The sequence below is a fragment of the Falco rusticolus genome, chromosome 8 (genome assembly GCF_015220075.1).
Source record: "Falco rusticolus isolate bFalRus1 chromosome 8, bFalRus1.pri, whole genome shotgun sequence".
Taxonomy (NCBI): Eukaryota; Metazoa; Chordata; class Aves; order Falconiformes; family Falconidae; genus Falco; species Falco rusticolus.
This window is the reverse complement of record NC_051194.1, coordinates 57,379,624-57,398,018: the sequence shown is the minus strand read 5'-3', so window position 1 is coordinate 57,398,018 and position 18,395 is coordinate 57,379,624. Positions and strand designations below refer to the sequence as shown.

The 18,395-nt window shown below is 47.0% G+C and overlaps 1 protein-coding gene across 1 annotated transcript in view; it reads right to left on the bottom strand.

Moving 5' to 3' along the window:
- Positions 1-17,506, bottom strand: part of IQCA1 (IQ motif containing with AAA domain 1) — a 112,276-nt gene extending 94,770 nt beyond the window's left edge. The window contains exons 1-3 of the mRNA XM_037396263.1: positions 17,383-17,506; positions 4,831-5,155; positions 1,218-1,331 (exon numbers count right to left, since the gene is read on the bottom strand). Of these exons, the coding sequence (XP_037252160.1) occupies positions 1,218-1,331; positions 4,831-5,155; positions 17,383-17,393 (450 nt within the window). The 5' untranslated portion in view covers positions 17,394-17,506. The remainder of the gene's footprint in view (positions 1-1,217; positions 1,332-4,830; positions 5,156-17,382) is intronic.
- Positions 17,507-18,395: the final 889 nt, after the last annotated feature.

The window sequence follows — 18,395 nt, the reverse complement described above, 5'->3', positions numbered from 1 at the left end:
AAGTGCAGCACAGGGCACTGGGCTCACACTGTGTGAGGTTATTTCACCCGTGTTTACGGAATCCTGTGCCTCTCTTGGGAGACCCGGACCCTGCCAGAGCGCAAAGTGTGAGAGCCTGGTGCTGCCAGGTGAGCTGGCTGCACGCTGGATTGTCTTATCTGTGCCAGGCTGAATGGGCGTGGGAGCAGAACTGTGGGAAACAAAAAGGCCTCAAGATGTAATGTGCCGAAACAGGATCTCCACAGACCTATATCCGACAACTAGAAGAGCAGAGCATTTACCCAGAGGTTTACTGTGGGGGCCAAGAGGGCTGCAGCTGCCCATTAAAGTAATCTAGCAGAAAGCCTGTGCTCTGTCTCTGCAGATTGCCCCTGTCTGACTAGCGCTGTTCCTTTCCCTGGGAACCTTCCCGCTGTTGCTTTGTGGGATCAAGGCGCAGGCTTCCCCCACCAGCACAAATACTGGTGGAGAATTCAACGGCTGGGGCAGTGCAGCCGTTTGACTAAGTATTCCGATCAGGACTGTCTCTTATGGCTATAGCATCCATGCATCTAAGTCACCCTGACATGTAGGCACGGTTGTTTATTTCAAGGGGTTAGCAACGACTGCTTGTAGGCACTGCGCCATTTCCAAAAGGTCAAAAGTATATCAAATCCAGAACAGTTTTCGCTGGAGTGCTCGTGTACTTCTCCGTAATGACTTTTGCTCTGCCAAAACTCAATTTTCTACTCCTCCGAGCAGCTGCAGCTCTGTAGCTGTACAGAAGAGACTGCAGTCATTGTTCCGAGGTTATAAACAACTGAATGCTAACAGTTGTGCTGACCTGAACTTTGAGTTTTGCCCGTTCCGGTTAGGAATTCTGGTTCAGTAAAACTTAAGGCCAACTTGATTTCAGTAGGACTAATAAAGTGATGAGAGTTAGCTAGACACGTAAAGCACCCACTAAACTTGTCCAAAGGGCTGCCCTTTCTCTGACACTCACACATGTAAAGCAGAGTTGATTCATTTCAGTCTTCACCACACTCAAGATGTGACTGGATATTGTTAGACAGGAAAAATTAACGTTACTTTCTATTTGTGCCTTATCTGTAAACAGACTTTTACTTTCTAACTGCTATAAAAGTACTTTTCACTTCAGTGGCTCATGTGTCCAGGCACGTGTGGCTGTAAATTAAAAAAGTCAAGCATGTTATTATGGAGGTATGTAGCATCCTCACCTGTGTTTGCAGTCCAGCATTAAGCAAAATCTGATCAAGGATTTTCTCCCGCTGCTGCAGGACTTCCAGATTTTCTTTAATGAAATACCTTGGGATAGGTACTTCTAAGTCTTCCTAGACGAAGAAATAGTCATGAGATGCTTTTTAGAACTGCATGAAAATCACATTACTTATTAATTGGACACCTTTGCAAAGCAATTAAATTGGACTGAGATTGTTGAATATTGTGGAGTGCTGGGGAATTTGACCTCTGTAGCAGCTGCTGAGCTGTTACTTTGCAATTACTTAAGGCCTAATTCAACAAAAACAAATAAATCAACCCAGTTTCTGAGCCATGGGAGCCCAGAAATCTTTCATTTTATAATGGCTCGATTATATTTTCAAACTGTTAAAATATTTGGCAGGGTTGCTGGAAATTTAAACATGATTTCCACTGAATTGAATACCTCTGGTTGTATGATCATCACACTTTTTTTTTTTTTAATCAACATGAAAAATAGATCTGTTCTCTTGCGTTTTTTCCAGCCTTTACAAGGAACCAAAGCACAATTCTGTTTGTCTGCAGCTATTTCTACCTGTAGACAAGCTGCCACTGTTTGTGACTGATATCTCAGTCACTTCTCAAAATCAGGCATAATTGGAAGTGGCTGTTTTCACTCACTTCTGTCATTAAAAAGATGTAACTGATTTATGTTTCTACAGATTCTTCTCCTGTAGAATTTCACTTTCGTGAGAACTGAAAAAAAGACGCGGTCAGACAGAAAAACTCCCCAAAAGCTCAGATGCTGTGGAGTGACGTAACTTGTTCTTTGTATCATATTGAAGACTGGAGCGGGGGGGTGATGTGTCTTCATAGGTTTGGTTTGTCCTGGTACCATGTTCTCTATATACTGTTTCAGGAACATCTAGAGTCTCCCTTCAAAAAAAAAAAATGATTTACCCAGAAGTATAGAAGCAAGGATGGGAGGGACAGGCAGTAGTTACCCTGTTGTGCTACTCAGGGGTTTTACAGTCAAGTTATGCAATAATATGTATATATGGTATATGTGGATGCTTGGTCCTTTTGCCCAAGGAGCCTAAGACAGGTACAAGACTTCATGCTGCACTGTCAGTGCTCTATTCTGTCTGCTGTGGCAACCGCTGTGCTTTGACCTGCTCAGGGAGACCTTTGACTTGACCCTTTGCAGCCTCAATCCTAGCTCTGGCGTGGACTGATGCAGAAGAGAAAAGTGCTGGCTGTAAAAAGCCAAGCACCACTCCTGCCTTGACACAGGCGCATGGTAAGTGTGCTGCTTGTGAGCTCTAAGGCCTTCCAATTTGGAAAGCAAAAATTTCCAGGGAAGGCTGTGGCCAGTGAAATCAGTCCCTATGAAGATTTCATTACTAATTCCTTCAGCTGCACACTGTGCAGACGGGACATCCCTCTTATAGCAGCATAAAAAAGCCTCCAAGCAGGACTGTGTTTACCCCTCTTGATTTTATCAATGTAGAGGTCTGGTACGCTGAAGTTTCTAAATAGTTGTCTCATTAAGCTCCCTGTTTGCACCTTCCAACATCCTTGATTGTTGATGGAAATGATTATATGTTGTGCTTTCGGAGCGCCAGTTGCTCTAGGATGGATTACAAACCTGGCTGTCTTTAGGTATAAGAAATCATACGGTTTGCCTGGATGCCCTCGCACGCGTTGAGAGGGTTTTTCTGCTGTCAGGTAGCTGTGAGAATCGGTGTAGGGATGATGAGTATCTCTGGTGTCTAACCTGGGCTTTAATTACAAGTGATTCTGGACGGTGACTTTTACTGACTGTAAAGGTGAGATCAAAGCCATAACATAATGCTGGGGCTGGAGGGGGTGGGGAGCAGGGAGCCTGCTTCTCTTCAGTATCTCTTTTTGGGGCCCAGCATTGAAAAATTAGCTTGAGATGTTTATCCTCAAGTCAAATTTGCAGCTTTTTTGCCACTCCCAGCTCCACATGGGATTTGCGTATCCAAATACCTTTACAATTACCCTAGGAAACGGAGTGACTGAGTGCTGGAAGCAACCGTACAAAAACATGAGGCACAGAACTAAAGAAAGATGAAGTTTGGCCTTAAAGTGACATAGTAAAAAGTATGCAATGTCATCGCATAAGATGTAAAATAAGACTACTCTGTTGTGTTCTCTGTCTACGATCATGCTGGCTCTTAGCCCACGATAATACAGTGAAAGGAAGGAGTACAGATATCCTTTCTGGGTAGATTCTTTAAGAAACAGAAGTTATTTGTCAAGTACTGGCCAAGAATTTTGTTTTGTAACCAAGAATTTGTGATTATTTGATAGAAAAAAACCCACAAATCTGTATTCCTATCTATCATGGAAAACAATGTTTTCTTTGAAAAAGCCTGAAAACTTTTCAGTGACTTTTTTTTTTTTTTTGTAGTAGGTAGGTACATCATACCATCTTAAAATTAAGGTGTAATACAGGAATTTGGATTTCTGCTTGGTTTTTTTAATAGATGTCAAGTATGGCTTTTTGGACTTGCCAACTTTTTTACTGCAGGTGAGCTTACTGGTAAAGTCATGGAAACAGCAGTGCTTAATGATTTCAAAATATGATGCGAAGGATCGGTTTCCCTGGAGGTGTATTTATACTCCCTAGTGTGCCTTCTCATAGTTTACAATAGTTCTCTACTGCGATTAATGTAGAAGGTAAAGAACTAGTGAAAGTTCACAGTGATTACCATCCTAAATTTGCAGTGAAATATAGCTGTGCAATTGCAAACAGAAACATGCTGGCAAATCTCAAAATGATGCTATAAGGATATTAGGCAATTTATCTTACGTTATAACTGGGATCCTGGAAAAAAAAAAAAAAAAAAAAAAGTAGTAATTTAGCTCTAACTTCCCCCCCCCCACGGCCGCAGATAAGCCGCGGTACCTGAATGTGACGATAGGTGGGGCTGTCTGCGAGAGAAGGAACCGTCCCTGTGCGGGCAGGGGCTGCTCGCGGACCAGCCGCTCTGCAGCCCTGCGCTCCAACACCCCCCGCTCCTGCCTCTTGCACAAGCAGCGGCTTGGCTCACATTTCTCGTTTTAGTAGTCCATTGTACAACAAACCACCAGACCAGACGATGCAACTTCTAAGCGTTACCTGCTCCCTGCTGCAGAAGCCTGGAGCCTGGCTGATTCCAGTGACACAAAGGGCAGACTGGAGGGGACTGTACCTTAGTTATCAGTTGCCCATCTTCTACCTAATCCTGCATTAGAATCAGGCAGAGTCAAGCTGCTGACATTAATAGTGGAGTTGTCTTAAGTTAATACGACTTCATGTTGGGACGCGTGCAAGGGAAAGATCCACAGAGCCTGGGTTGTTACGGAGAAGCAGAAGTGCAACGTATCGATCAAGCAGATTAGCTTTTAAAATCTTGCTCCAATATATAATGCTCATCATAGATCAAATATACTCCCATCTTTAAAAAAAAATACCATAATCACTGATCATCCAGTACACCAGCGAACATGCAAGAAGCTAAATCACTTGATGGAACATCACAGACCACAAGTAAACGTGACTGTCCTTAAAATGCAGGATAGGCAAAGTTCATATGGATTTGCTCATAATAGAGGTAAGCTTACCGGGAGAAGCTTTAGATCTTCCAGGATATTATCAACGTAATGAAATTCTGAGTTCTCCAGGTCCACCATCTCTTTTTTTATCTCCAGGATCCGGCCCATCACGCCATCCAGCACTTGCCGAATCACTGTTCGCTTCTGCTGGTGAATGAGCCGGTCATGGGCCGTCCCCAAGTTACGGGAGATTTGTATGTATTTGATGTAGGAAGCAGCTAACATCTTGAATGCTTTCACGTGGTCCTTCTCTGGCTCAAGGAACTCTTCTCTTTCTCTCCAGAGCTGAATGTCGAGGTCTTTCTGGGCATCTGTCCACATCTTATTGTAAGTACTAATTGAAAAGAGAAGACTATGTTAACCTGACATGAAAGCAAGAGTTAGCGTTCATTGATGCCAGGGTTCTATGTGTGTGGGTTTCTCAAAAAAAGTGAGCCTAGAAATGTGAGCTATTACATTTATAAAGAGATTTTAACTAAAATGTATTTTTAAAAAAATTAGCAAAAGTTTATCTTTTTGATTGTTTTAAAAAATAGGCATCTTAAAATGTTTTATTAATGAAAGCTTCAACGTTAAATACGTTTCAACTTCATCCTTGACATGCCTGAAGCATCCTTTAAATGCTTGAAGCTACAGCCCCCAACAGTGCCACGAGTGTCAGTCAGTTCTGCTGAGACGATGATTTAATAGAAAATGTGTCTCCCCTCAAAGCCCTTATGATGGGGGAAGGTCCATTTTGGGTCTCTGCATGTTTGGGATGAGGACCAATTGAGATTTCTAAACCATGTGTTGCTTTTCTGCCTTTCTGAAGTGGTTGCTCAGAGCTAATTGTAGCGTCAGGGCTGTATCGGTGCCAATGCCAGAGCGTAGCTGTGGGCGCTACTGCAAATGCGAAGTGAGAAAAATAAATTACTTCTATGATAGCAACTGCTGCGCTCCAAGCAATTGCTAAATGTCTGGTCCAGTGGCTAGAGGACTATCTGATGTGGAAGATGTCATCTAAGGCCAGCTTAACTCCGAGAAGTCATAATGCTGTTTACTTGCTAGTTCTGGCAGGAAAAGGTGGACTCTGATGTGGGCAGGGGCTGGGTGTCGGTGGCTTTTCGTGGTGAAAGCAGGTCAGTGCAGAACATCATGGGAAATCGGCCTAAAGGAGCAAGAAACGGACTCTGGGCGATGAGGCTTTTACCCAGAGAAGAGCTCAAACAGCAGGTTTGTCACTGAAAGGTGCTAACATCTGTGGTAGTGACAGACACTTCTAGGTCCTGTTTTACTTTGTAACCTCTCTTTGCCAGATGGAGACTCTCTCTTGGGAGTGACAGGCATCAAAAAAACTTACGTCCCTGAAAATGCTTCTCTACTAGCAGAGCTAAGAAATTTCTTCTCCACCGAGACTCAGTTTTGCTGGGAGGAAAACAGTTGATTCATATTGTCAGGGGAAAACAGTGGGTTAAGTTAACAAGGAAAGCTGACTTTTGTTTCTTAGACCTAGAAATAAAGGCCATTTATTTAGTGCAATCTAGACCCATCCACGAGCTTAACCAAGCTATTGCTTACTGTTCCTAGAGCCTCTCAGAGAAGGATGAGGACAGTAAAAGGCCTCATCTCCATCAGATGAGCTTTCAGAGCTGACCTCTCGCTGGTCTGAGCAGCACTGAGGGAGTGCTTGTGTATTAATTCTGACAAGAAAGCTGGGTGGCTGTTCGCATTGCCTGTGCTTGACAATAAATGCCTAAATTGGAGCTCTGTCAGCTGATTTTATCAGAGTACAGAACAGAATGACCCCAGGCTTGTGCTGCAAGAGGGACGAGTGGGGTGGAGAGGACAAACTCCAGCCCACAAAGTGCCCCAAGCGTGGGGCGTGCACTGCACATCCAGGATGCTGATGGGGCTGCTGGGACTCCCCAGAGCAGTCAGCGAAAACACCAACAATCTGAACCATGCTATTGAATTTGCACCATTAACTTTTTAAAGTGCATATTATACTTTTCAGCTGACCTGGGGTTCTGCAGGATGCAGCTGGTTCTTGCTTTTCCTAATGCCTCTGCAGCCCACCCAGGTCTTTCCCCTTCCTCTTTTCCTACTTCATTTACATCCCGCTGCACTACCCAAATCACTCAATTGCGGCAATTAACCCAGGTGCAGCAGATAAACAAAATAAAACCAGCAGAGTTTTTCTCTCAAAGCCAGAAGGCTGGCCCAAACAAGACCAGAATTAGCTTTGACCTAACAGCTCTGCCTGTTGATCAGTGGGAGTTTTGTACACGTCGTCTGAAGCTGGGACACGGAAGAACACGCGCTGCTGTGAGGTTCACCAGGTTTTCCAGCACAGAAGGAAACAACGTGGTATTGTACTTAGCTAGCTGTGCCTACTCACAGACCGTTTGGTAGCAGGGAGGTTATAAATCCTGGAGGAAGCCTAGCCCTGCAGGTTGTCCCTACACCCATACCGCTGATTTATGAACAGGGGGTATCCTCGGGCCAGAGCGTTTTGAATGCAGGTTATTGCGCGGAGACAACAGGTTGTGCCGCAAGGAGAACCCACTCCACGATTGTCTGCTCCAATTTACAATAATCTCCCTTTCTGCCTCCTCTGACTGAGGAATGTCAAGTGGTTCCTCCTGCTGAGCCAGCTAATATCCAGTTTCTTTTTGTATTTTGAATGACTTTTTGAGGGAGGAGGGGGACGGAGTGCTCTAGCCCTTCAGACTACGTTAACCTAATACAATATCGATAGAACCTAATTGCTTCCATAAAGCATTAGCTTATCAGATAGGCAGGAAGATGATCGCAAGCATGCTACTCTGGGTCACATGTTAAAACTATGGACATTAGGGTACGTTTGCAGCTTTTGTAGCAGTGATGCTTCATGTAAACGAGGGCAAAAGAAGGGACAGGCCCACTGGAAAATGAAGTATTGAAGGAAAAGATTGATGTGGAACTGCTAAATTCTCAGCTGTGATAAGCTGATAGCTCCTGTGTACCTGCTGCGGTCAGGGCGACTGACACCTGGGGGGGACCTGGCCCTCATGCTTCAGTTTGTTAGGCACGTGATGGGGAACAGCAGATACTTGCTAACGGGACTGTGCGAGCAGAAATGTGATCTGAGTGTTTCTTCAGTGTACCCCGATTAAAAACTAGCAGACACATGCACAGGCATTTGTTTCCCCTCCCCGAAACAGAATTAAAATAATTATTTCACGTTTTACTAGTGTCCAAATGGGAGCCCTTCTGGACTAGTTTGAAGGATCAGATGTGCTTGGTGTTTATAGCCCTTTCTGGTGGGCTTCGCAGAGCTGCTGTCATCCTAAGGAGCCCTTCCGCTTTGGAGACAAATATGCTCAAGGGCAGCCAGGAGTACTGCGTGTCTTTGAGGTTACGTGTTAAAAGCAAAGGATGAGACTGACTCTCCCTGCCTGTTAATCAGGCAGCATGTGACCCCTAAGTCCCTATGTGAATTTTTGCCTATCTGCTCAGTCTCCCCTTGCATTAAGTGGGAAATTCCCTCAAAATTGCTTCCATGCGCTGAAGGGGGAGTATTACACAGCCTTGAGTGTGCTGGCTTTATTTACTGTGACCTGTTCATCGCATAGGCGTGCTCCTGTTCTGTAACGGCCAGGCTGTGAGCTGTATCCATGCCTGAGGGTGATACTGCATCAGAATTAGACTGGATTACAGTATCTAACTAGACTACTAGTGCGGGTAACCAGCAGGACAAAACATAATTCTCCTACTCAAGGCGTAACGTTATTAAATCCTGAAAAAGCAAGAAGTCTGTCTCAATCTCTGCACGTGTGTAGCAGTATAAGTAATGCTGCAAATTGTCATAGCAACTACAAAATAGGAGCGTTATGGGGAAAATAAGCAACACTGTAATGGAATGAGGAAAAAACACATAGTGACTTAATTCCAGGCCCCCGCGACCACTTTTTTGGCAGCTTACAGCTTGGAGGGAAGGTCAAGACTTCACCTCCTAACTGATATCCCTGCTCTTCACTCCCACAAAGTAGAAACAGAATCTAAAGCAAGGGCTTAAGATGACTCTCTTGCTATAGCATGATTTCTAGTTTGAATCTTGCTTTCATTGCTCAAAATAAAGCCTGATCTGCTTATTTAGAGTGAAGCTTCGAAATATGTTTTTTCTGTCCAAGTTATAAAGAGATGTTTAAAATCCTGCCAAATTATGCATTGCCTCACTTTAACATTGCAGGGCCCTCTAACTCTGTGTGTTTGCTTGACCCATCTCTTCTTAAGGCGTAGAAAAATACGTTGGTTTTGAGTACAGCTGAGGTTAGCCTGCTCATTGCACTGAACTGGTTTTGAGACTTAAGCATGTCCTTCTTGGAAGGATTTGTGCTGAGCACACAAACAGATCACTGCTGAGCCAGTCATGGAAACGGGCATCAGAGGGGCTACCTTTGTGAGTGTGTGGGGGTTCTTTTTTTTTTTCTCCCCAAAGTATCTCAGTGTTTTTACTTAGCTGCTGAAGGGAACACTATTTCTGTTCTTCCAGGACATGGCACGGTTTGCACTCCAAGCTGTGTCTGCCTCTGGGGTGGTGTATGGGCTGAAGGCTGGCTGCTTTGATGACTGTTTTTTCTGGGCTGTCCTCTGAGGACAGAAATATCTCACATTTTGACACGCCAGCCATGTGAAGGCAGAGTGTGGTACTGTATCAGTCCTACTGTTTTTTCTGACATGGGCACATGTAAAGAGATGGAAGGGAAAACACTGGACTCTGACCTAGCCCGCTGACTACATCTAATATGGAAACTTCATCTAATATGGAAATTTGATTAAATGAGCACTAAATTGTGTGGTTTAAAACCTTTCTGAAGCATCTAAACTGCCCCTGCAAACTACCCGCATTTCTCCTTTCTCAGAAGGTGAGACTGGGCTGTGTTGGGCCATCTGAGAGGGACCGGAGAAAGCACTGGTGGGGTTTGGGAGAGCGAGGGGGTGGGCAGGTGGGCTGCAGGGGGATCTGTGCGTGGGAACCGGGCTCCCGTGGGCACAAGGAGCCCAGCACGTATGCAGCACTGCACAGGACAAGGCAGCGGTCACGGCGCGGAGGAGAGGTGACCGAGACGGGGGTTAGCCACAAGGAAGTGCGCGCAGGGGCCAGTCCTCAGGGTCTCTTCTAAAGAGACTCGGGGCTTGACAGGTCAGCCATTGTGCTGAGCCCTGGGCAAACACAGGGGAGGGAAACCCTGCCCTGCAGCCTCAGTAAAATAAAGAAACAAGAGACAAAGGTTGGGAGGGGAAAGTGAGGCCCTGGGAGGAAAAGGGGCTTGCACAAGTGCCGCTGCTTTTCTTTTTCCTTCTCTCTTTCTAAAAATCACCAGACTTAAAATGACTGCTGGCTTATCCCGGTCAGCAGAGTTACCTGCTCCCTCATGACAGCCTGCTCAGGTATTGCATGGTGATTGCTGGGCTGAATATATTACGGCAGTAGCCCCCTCTTTTCCTTTTTCTTTTGTCTTATTATAGACAACATGTTTTTGGGGATGGAGAGGTGCAGACAGAGATCAGTGTGGCCCTGTGACACAACCAAATTCAATAAAAGGTGGTCTGAATCAATGCCTGTTTTAAAAGCCTGCAGCCTGGAGCAGTGGAGAGTCACAGTTCCGAGCTTGGCCAGGCTTGCCTTGCTCCCAAAATAATATTAGGCTTACAATTATGCCAACAAACTTCTTAGCTGGTGGTGAACATAACGTTGCCAGATGACTACTTTTAAGCATTGCTCTAGCCATGATGTTTTACAGAGATTGAAGCATTTGGGGAAAATAAAGTATAAATCCAAACAGGCTTTGGTTGGGATGGGAAGAAAGCATACAGCCTGCTGGCTTTGTTAACGTGAACAGCTCTGTGCTTCTGTCATCTCCAATTTCAGTCCTTGGTACTACAGCTGAAAGCAAATAGAGGATAAAAGATTTTCATGGCATAAATGTAACGGGAAACTGCAGGGAAGGTGGGGAAGCCTGCTTTGCTAAGCAGCGGTGGCAACGCCGCACCTCAGCAGGATTCAAGCACACCTGCTCTGGCTAAACTCATAAGGCTGATTCGAAAAAAACAGCTGTTTTCTTACAGGACATTGCAAAGCGATTAAGGTAGGGGAGACAATATTCAGGGCTGAGCTTTGCGGTAGCATGCTCTGAGGGCCATCATCTGTCTGTCTGTCAGGCTGCAGCTCCTGCCTGGGCTGGAGGCTGCGCTCCCCTAGGAGGTAAGGAGAAGAGCAGCCTGCTCTCCTTTGCAAGCGCTAGTTCTCCTGGCCAGGGAAACGTGAAAGGATGGGGAAGGAGAGCTTTGGTAACTCACACCCCGTCACTGTGCAGCAGTGCCTCAGCAGATGCTGTAGTGAGCTCGTTGTTGGGATGGACAGCCAGAAACCAGCTGGAGCTGAGGACACCCTACCTACCCAAGGCCCGAGCAGCATTTGCCTATACCACTCTTGACTGTGTGCGGCAATGTTTATTTCAGCATTAACCATTCTAATTATGTAATTTACTTTTTTTTTTTTTCCTTTGTTTTTCTTCCTTAGAAAAGGAAAGAGTGATCGCCCATCCAGCTGCCTACAGCTGCATGCATAAAGGGCAGACACCGTGTCTGGGTGCTGCTCTACCTCTGCCAGGGTCAGAAGGCTTTAAGCTAACACAGTCCGCTTGGTTTCTTAAAAACTGTAGCCTCTTCTTTCACTGTTTTCTAGCACAAGTGTTGCTGGGATATTTCCGCTGACAGTGCTTTTTCCCAAAGGAGAAAACATACGAGTAACGCACAAGATGCTTCCCTACCTCATTAGGGATGAAGGCAGGCGCGGAAGGGAGTTGCAGCTTTGAGTCTTAGTTGTGATCATTTTGATTCTGTCTCTGTTTTCCTGCTTTAACGTGACAAGCAAGATGACACACTAACGCTCACCAGGGGTGGAAAGAAGGGCAAAGATGAATCCGTGACTGCTTGGGAGATGTATGAGAGAGAACATGCTAGGAATGCCCAGGAGGAAGCTAATAATTGTGCCGTTTAGATGGAATTTGAAGAATATGGCCTGGGGCCACAGGCTGAATGAGGGGATAAAAAGAAATATTCAACAACAGCCCAATCGCTGAATGAGGCTGGGGCCCCGTGGGAAGAAAATAGGATGTGATCACAACATAAGAAACTGCATCGTAATGCAGCCATGTAAAGGGGGGGAGAGAAAAGTGGCTTAAAAGCTGCGCTGACGTTTTCTTACATTTTCGTTTTGCAACCCAAATTTTCTTTGAGTTTTAGGGGCTGTAATATAAAATACGTAGTTTTCCTTTGGTTCTTCAGTCAGAAACTGAAAGGAAGATGCTAAAGATCTTCTCTTAGCTCAATATTTAAGCACTGAATTAATGTAAGTTCTATTTGTGACATGAGATTAAACTTTAAAGCCCTTTGATTGTTTAAAGCTCCTTGGTGGCAGTGGCAAATGTCTTGTAGCTGATTAAAACCTGCTACAAATGGTAGCAGTGCCAAGACTCAGCTTTGAACGTGTCTGGACTAGGACTGTTAGGGCAAGTTAAGAAATTGCTGGTCAAGATACCCTACAGGTCAAGTAAATGGTAAACAAATGCATAAAAGAGGAGGAAACGCAGCAGGAAAACATAAATGCAAAAGCGTTTATGTAAATCTCCTGTTCAATGTCTGGAACAGAATGTACATCTGTATGCAAATGCTGGGGTTTGAGTACTTTAGGAAGTGCGACACGTCCAGCACTTCTTAATCAACCCTACAGCAAACGTAATGGGTATGCCGTGCCTCTTGTGAGCACTACAACTGTCCTTAGAAAATGTCAAGCATGTCTGGACATGCTGACTTTTCTTTTGGCTGGCTGGTGGAGCTTACTGACCCTAAGAGAATATAGCTGAGCATTTACTGAGTGTCCTGGCTCTATCTTGATACAAAACTGACTAAAGCAGCGGAATAACACGCCACTGTGATCTTTAGACCACACATCTGTTGAAATCACAGGGCCTTGAGGATGGCAAACATGCCTCATAAACCGATTGGAAATACTGAAATCCCAGCCACGTAAATTGTGTGCAGCGTGACTCAGTGCTGCAAAAGTTGCCAGTCTGACCACTGTGACTTCAGTGCCTGTGAGACAACAGTCCTGCACTCAGCTTATGTCTAGCATGTCCCACTGGCTGCACGAGGCGTGTGCGACTTCTCTGTCTGCGGCAGCTGTTCTTCCAGATGTCTAAAAAGCAGCTGTTTACCTCAAGCTCAAAAAAAGTCATGTGCTGGGTAGCATTTCTGTACAGCACACAGGATGTGACTGGACAGCACTGAAAAACCAGCATTAAAGGCTTGGCTGTGACTTACCGACGTGCCTACCCTTTTGTAGGATGGGAGTCTGTCTTCCATGTGACATGGCAAGATCGGCAGCCATCCCTATTCCCAGCCAAATAAGGTGGTGTCCCCTAAAATATTTTTGCCTGAAGTACCAAAGTTCTTTCTCATAAACCCCATGTGTTAGTAGCTCTTAGCTTCACTGCCTTCAAGTAAGGCAGTCCGTTTTAAAACATCTTTGTCACGTGGCTTTTAAAATACTTTTAATTTAGCATGATTTATGGTACACAGCCAGGATAACCTCACTACGTGATCATGTAACGGTAGCTGCGGTAACTTACTTGAGAACCAACTCAGCTGTACCTTGCAAAACCAGATAGCCTAGGATGAAAGGAAAGTGTGCTATTGCGTGACTACTGGCATCGATTACAACTCAGGGGGAGAAATGCACAAGGCTGTGAACAGGAAACATCAGGATAAATTTTTTATGGATTTGCTAGCACTGTCAGCTCCAACCATTTAAAAATCATGAAATGCAACCTTTAAGGCTTCATATATTTCAGTAAGAATTTAATACTTTTTGTTTTTCTGATAGTTTGGGAGCATTTTTGCTTCACATTTTTTCTGGTGTTTTGTTTTCTTTTTTTAAATAATTATTTTTTTAAAGGAATGCTGAGATTCTCGGGTGATACTGAATCCCGTTACTGGTGCAATAAAGAAAAGCACAAACTGTGCAGAAGGCTTGGTATGCTGACTGAGGTGTAGAACACAGTAAACAAAACTATCCAGCCCGCTGCTTAGCTCGAGCTCTATAGATGCAGCGGCTGATGAACTGGTGTCTATTCAAGACTCGTGTTTATGAAGGACTGGATTAGCGTAGCTATAAATGCTGTGCTCTGCACAGTTATAGAGTGATTATAGTTAAGTGAGCCAAGTAGCATCAATGTCAAATTGGAGTCCCTCACCAGCATCACTACCTCATTTGGAAACAGCACTGTATATATTTTTGTCATGTGATGTGGAGATGCGTATCACATTTATATGGATTTGCTGTTCAATGCTGGCAACGCTATAGGAAATGCTAAAGAGCCCTGTCTCTATTAAAATTAAACTGAGCTAAGCCAAACAGTTGAAGCACAAGCATTTTCCAACTATATTCAATTCCTTTGGTGTTGATCTGGCTCACGTAACAGCAGCCGTGATTCAGACCGTAAGAATGACAGGTTATGAAGGAACTCTCTCAGGAAGAGGTCAATCACTACTTTTGTGGCAGGATTTTTTGTGGTTGTTTTTTCTTTTAAACAACACAATTTAGATAACTATCCATTCATTTGAGAGCTTCCCTTAGCTGAGCCACCGCGCCAGTGCAAGGCGTGATTAGCGCCGTTGCAAGCCAAGCCCTGCACTGCATTAGCCACCGGTCTCCAGCTTTGGGCTGCAGGAGGCTGCGTGGGGTCTGTGTCCTCGGACAGAGCCCCCATGCCAGCTCTGCTGTGCCCTTGGTGGTGTTTCTTTTTATTCCTCTCAGCTCACCCTTCTCTCCTGAGCCAAGGAGCAAGGAAAAGGCAGCAGCCTGGCTGGAAAGCAGTGGGGTTGGCAGCGGTACCCGGCTGGGACTGCAAATGCACTGAGGCTGGGTTAGGGGAAGCCCAACATGGAGGCAACAAGGAGAGCTGCTCTGCTTTGGGGGCTAAAAGGGTGATTTAGAGATGGAGGGTTTTTATCTGGCAAAGAGCTGGCATTGGGAAAGATGATACTGAGCAAAAGAGGGGCTTTGAAGCCGGTACCGCTAAAGCCAGAGGAGACCACCTCAGGTAAGAAGCTGGCAGAGGCTTCAACCCGCTGGGGCAGTGGTTTGACTATGGTCGGGTTTGGCTATGGTCGGGTTTGGCTATGGTAAGCTTTGCCCATGGTCAGCTTTGGCTATGGTCAGCTTTGACTATGGTCGGTTTGGCTATGGTCAATTTGGCTGTGGTCAGGTTAGGCCGTGGTCAGGTTTGGCTATGGTCAATTTGGCTGTGGTCAGCTTTGGCTGTGGTCAGGTTAGGCCATGGTCAGGTTTGGCTATGGTCAATTTGGCTGTGGTCAGCTTTGGCTATGGTCGGTTTGGCTATGGTCAGGTATGGCTGTGGTCAATTTGGCTATGGTCAGGTTTGGCCGTGGTCAGGTTAGGCCATGGTCAGGTTTGGCTGTGGTCAGGTTTGGCTGTGGTCGGTTTGGCTATGGTCAGGTATGGCTGTGGTCAATTTGGCTGTGGTCAGGTTTGGCTGTGGTCAGGTTTGGCTATGGTCAATTTGGCTGTGGTCAGCTTTGGCTGTGGTCAGGTTAGGCCATGGTCAGGTTTGGCTATGGTCAATTTGGCTGTGGTCAGCTTTGGCTGTGGTCAGGTTAGGCCATGGTCAGGTTTGGCTATGGTCAATTTGGCTGTGGTCAGGTTAGGCCATGGTCAGGTTTGGCTATGGTCAATTTGGCTGTGGTCAGGTTAGGCCATGGTCAGGTTTGGCTATGGTCAATTTGGCTGTGGTCAGCTTTGGCTGTGGTCAGGTTAGGCCATGGTCAGGTTTGGCTATGGTCAATTTGGCTGTGGTCAGGTTAGGCCATGGTCAGGTTTGGCTATGGTCAGGTTTGGCTGTGGTCAGCTTTGGCTATGGTCAGTTTGGCTATGGTCAGGTTTGGCTGTGGTCAATTTGGCTATGGTCAGGTTAGGCCATGGTCAGGTTTGGCTGTGGTCGGTTTGGCTATGGTCAGGTATGGCTGTGGTCAATTTGGCTATGGTCAGGTTTGGCTGTGGTCAGGTTTGGCTGTGGTCGGTTTGGCCGTGGTCAGGTTTGGCTGTGGTCGGTTTGGCCGTGGTCAGGTTAGGCCGTGGTCGGGTTTGGCTATGGTCGGTTTGGCCATGGTCAGCTTTGGCCATGGTCAGCTTTGGCTATGGTCAGGTTTGGCCATGCAGGGCAGCAGCAGGCAGCAAGTACTGCCCCAGGGGGTGTTTTTATTTTTTCCTCTAACATATTATTATTATTTACTCAACTTGAGCAAGCCCCATCCAGCTCAGAACTGGGCACAAGAGCTGCCGCAAACTGGACTGTGCCCAAGGTTTCACATCGCTGGACCTGGCGGCAGCAAACAGCAGATCACCGAGGGGATAACGGCTTGGAAGCCGCCCACACCGGCAGGCTCCCAGCTGCGTAGTGCAGCAGTAGTAACGCCACCTTAATGTAGGAGCTTGCTATCTTAGTAGTGGTTCTGGAGTAATGAGTATGGCTCCTTGCAGGCACTTTGATCCAATGCCATCAGCAGTGTCTGGTGATTGCAAATAAACTTTTAAAGCTTTGTATTGTGCTGACAGCATGAGGAGTTCATTAGGGGGGAAAAAACCCACCAAACCCAACAGGATGTGCCAATTTTGGTCTGTAGAGAGGAAAAAGTTGGGGTTTTTTTGCAAGCGGCGAAGGGCCTGGTGTCTGAGGAGGGGGAATATCAGCGTTGGGCTGAAGGCTGCTGAGGCGATGGGTTTGCAGAGGGGGGATCCCCCTGCCCAGGGCACCCCCTGCTGCCGGGCCCGGTGGCCCCGGTTACACCGCGTGTGCCCCGTTACACCGCGTGTGCCCCGTTACACCGCATGTGCGCCCGGTTACACCGCGTGTGTGCCCCGTTACACCGCGTGTGCACCGGTTACATTGCGTGTGTGCCGGTTACACCGCGTATGCCCCGTTACACCGTGTGTGTGCCGGTTACACCGCGTGTGTCCCGTTACACCGCGTGTGCGCCGGTTACATCGCGTGTGTGCCGGTTACACCGCGTGTGTCCCGTTACACCGCGTGTGCGCCGGTTACACCGCGTGTGTGCCGGTTACACCGCGTGTGGCCGGTTACACCGCGTGTGCCCCGTTACACCGCGTGTGTGCCCCGTTACACCGCGTGTGCGCCGGTTACATCGCGTGTGCCCCGGCAGGTGCCGCGCTCTGCCGGTAGGTGCGGCGCTGGGTTTTTAATTTTTTTTTTTCTTTCTTTCTTTAAGGAAGCTTACGGGGGGGGGGGGCGGGGGGGGAAGCTGAGCAAATCCTGCTCGGAGTGAGGAGGCAGCAGCAGCCGGGACGGAGGCAGATGCCCCCAGCCCCGGCGGTCGCTGCCCAGCCGCCCCTGCCTGACAGGTGTGCCGGGTTCGGGGTGCAACGGCCGGAGGAAGCACGGCGGGTGGGCTCAGCCCGTTACACCGGGAGCCCCCCGCCCCCGCAACCGCGCTACTCACGCCTGAGACATGCCGGGGCTGCTCCTCCGCCGCGGGGCTGGCCCCGGGCACAGCGCCCGTGCGGCCGGTAACCGTGCGGCCCGGTAACTGTGCGGCCCGGTAACCGTGCGGCCCGGTAACCGTGCGGCCCGCGCCGCCCCGCCGTCACCGCGGAGACGGGGCGGGGGGGGGGGCGCTCCCCGGTGCTGCTGCAGGGCCGGCCGTGGAAGAAGGGGAGGGTTAGTGTTTATCGCTGTCTGTTTCGCTCTATTTCATGTTTATTTTTCTCCATTTAATCTGTGTTTTTGTCTTTCATGTTTATTTTTCTCCCTGTCATCTGTATTTCTGTCTATTTCGTGTTTATTTTTCTCTCTTTCATCTTTATTTCACTTTATTTCAACGCTGTTTCTATCTTTTCCTCCCAAGGGGTTATCCCAGTTGCATTTTTCCTCTACTCCTCCCTCCTCAAGTACATATTGAGGCAAGTTTCTAGTGCTTTTTCCATTCCCTTACCACTTAAAAACCAGTTTATTATTATTTTTTCCTCGCAGCAGCTGGAAACCTGCCTGGTGTTTGCATTTCCTCCATCCATCACACCCCTGAACCCTGCACATCTGTCAGGCAGGGGCGGCTGGGCAAGGACCGCCGGGGCTGGGGGCATCTGCCTCCATCCCGACTAGTCCTGCATCCCCACGCCTTGCAGGATTTTCTCTGCTTCCCCCCTCCTGCTTCCTTTAAAAAAAAAAAAAAATAGCAACGGGGGAAATATGAGCGTGTCGTGATGCTGCCTGTAAAATCCCATCTGTAGTTTCTGAGCCCTGCTTTGGTAGGAGGCTGGCTTCGAGGGCAAGACAGCTGTTTTGCCTCCGTGTAAACTCCAGCAGTGAAGCTGGAGTTTTTAAAAATAATTGTTCTAACTTATTGCTTGTGTGCAGGGTGAGAAGCATCGGTCACAGAACATTAAAAGGCTTCTTTAAGAGGGGCAAAATCAAAGCTAGCAAGGCAGCATTACAGCACATGACAATTTTTGGGGA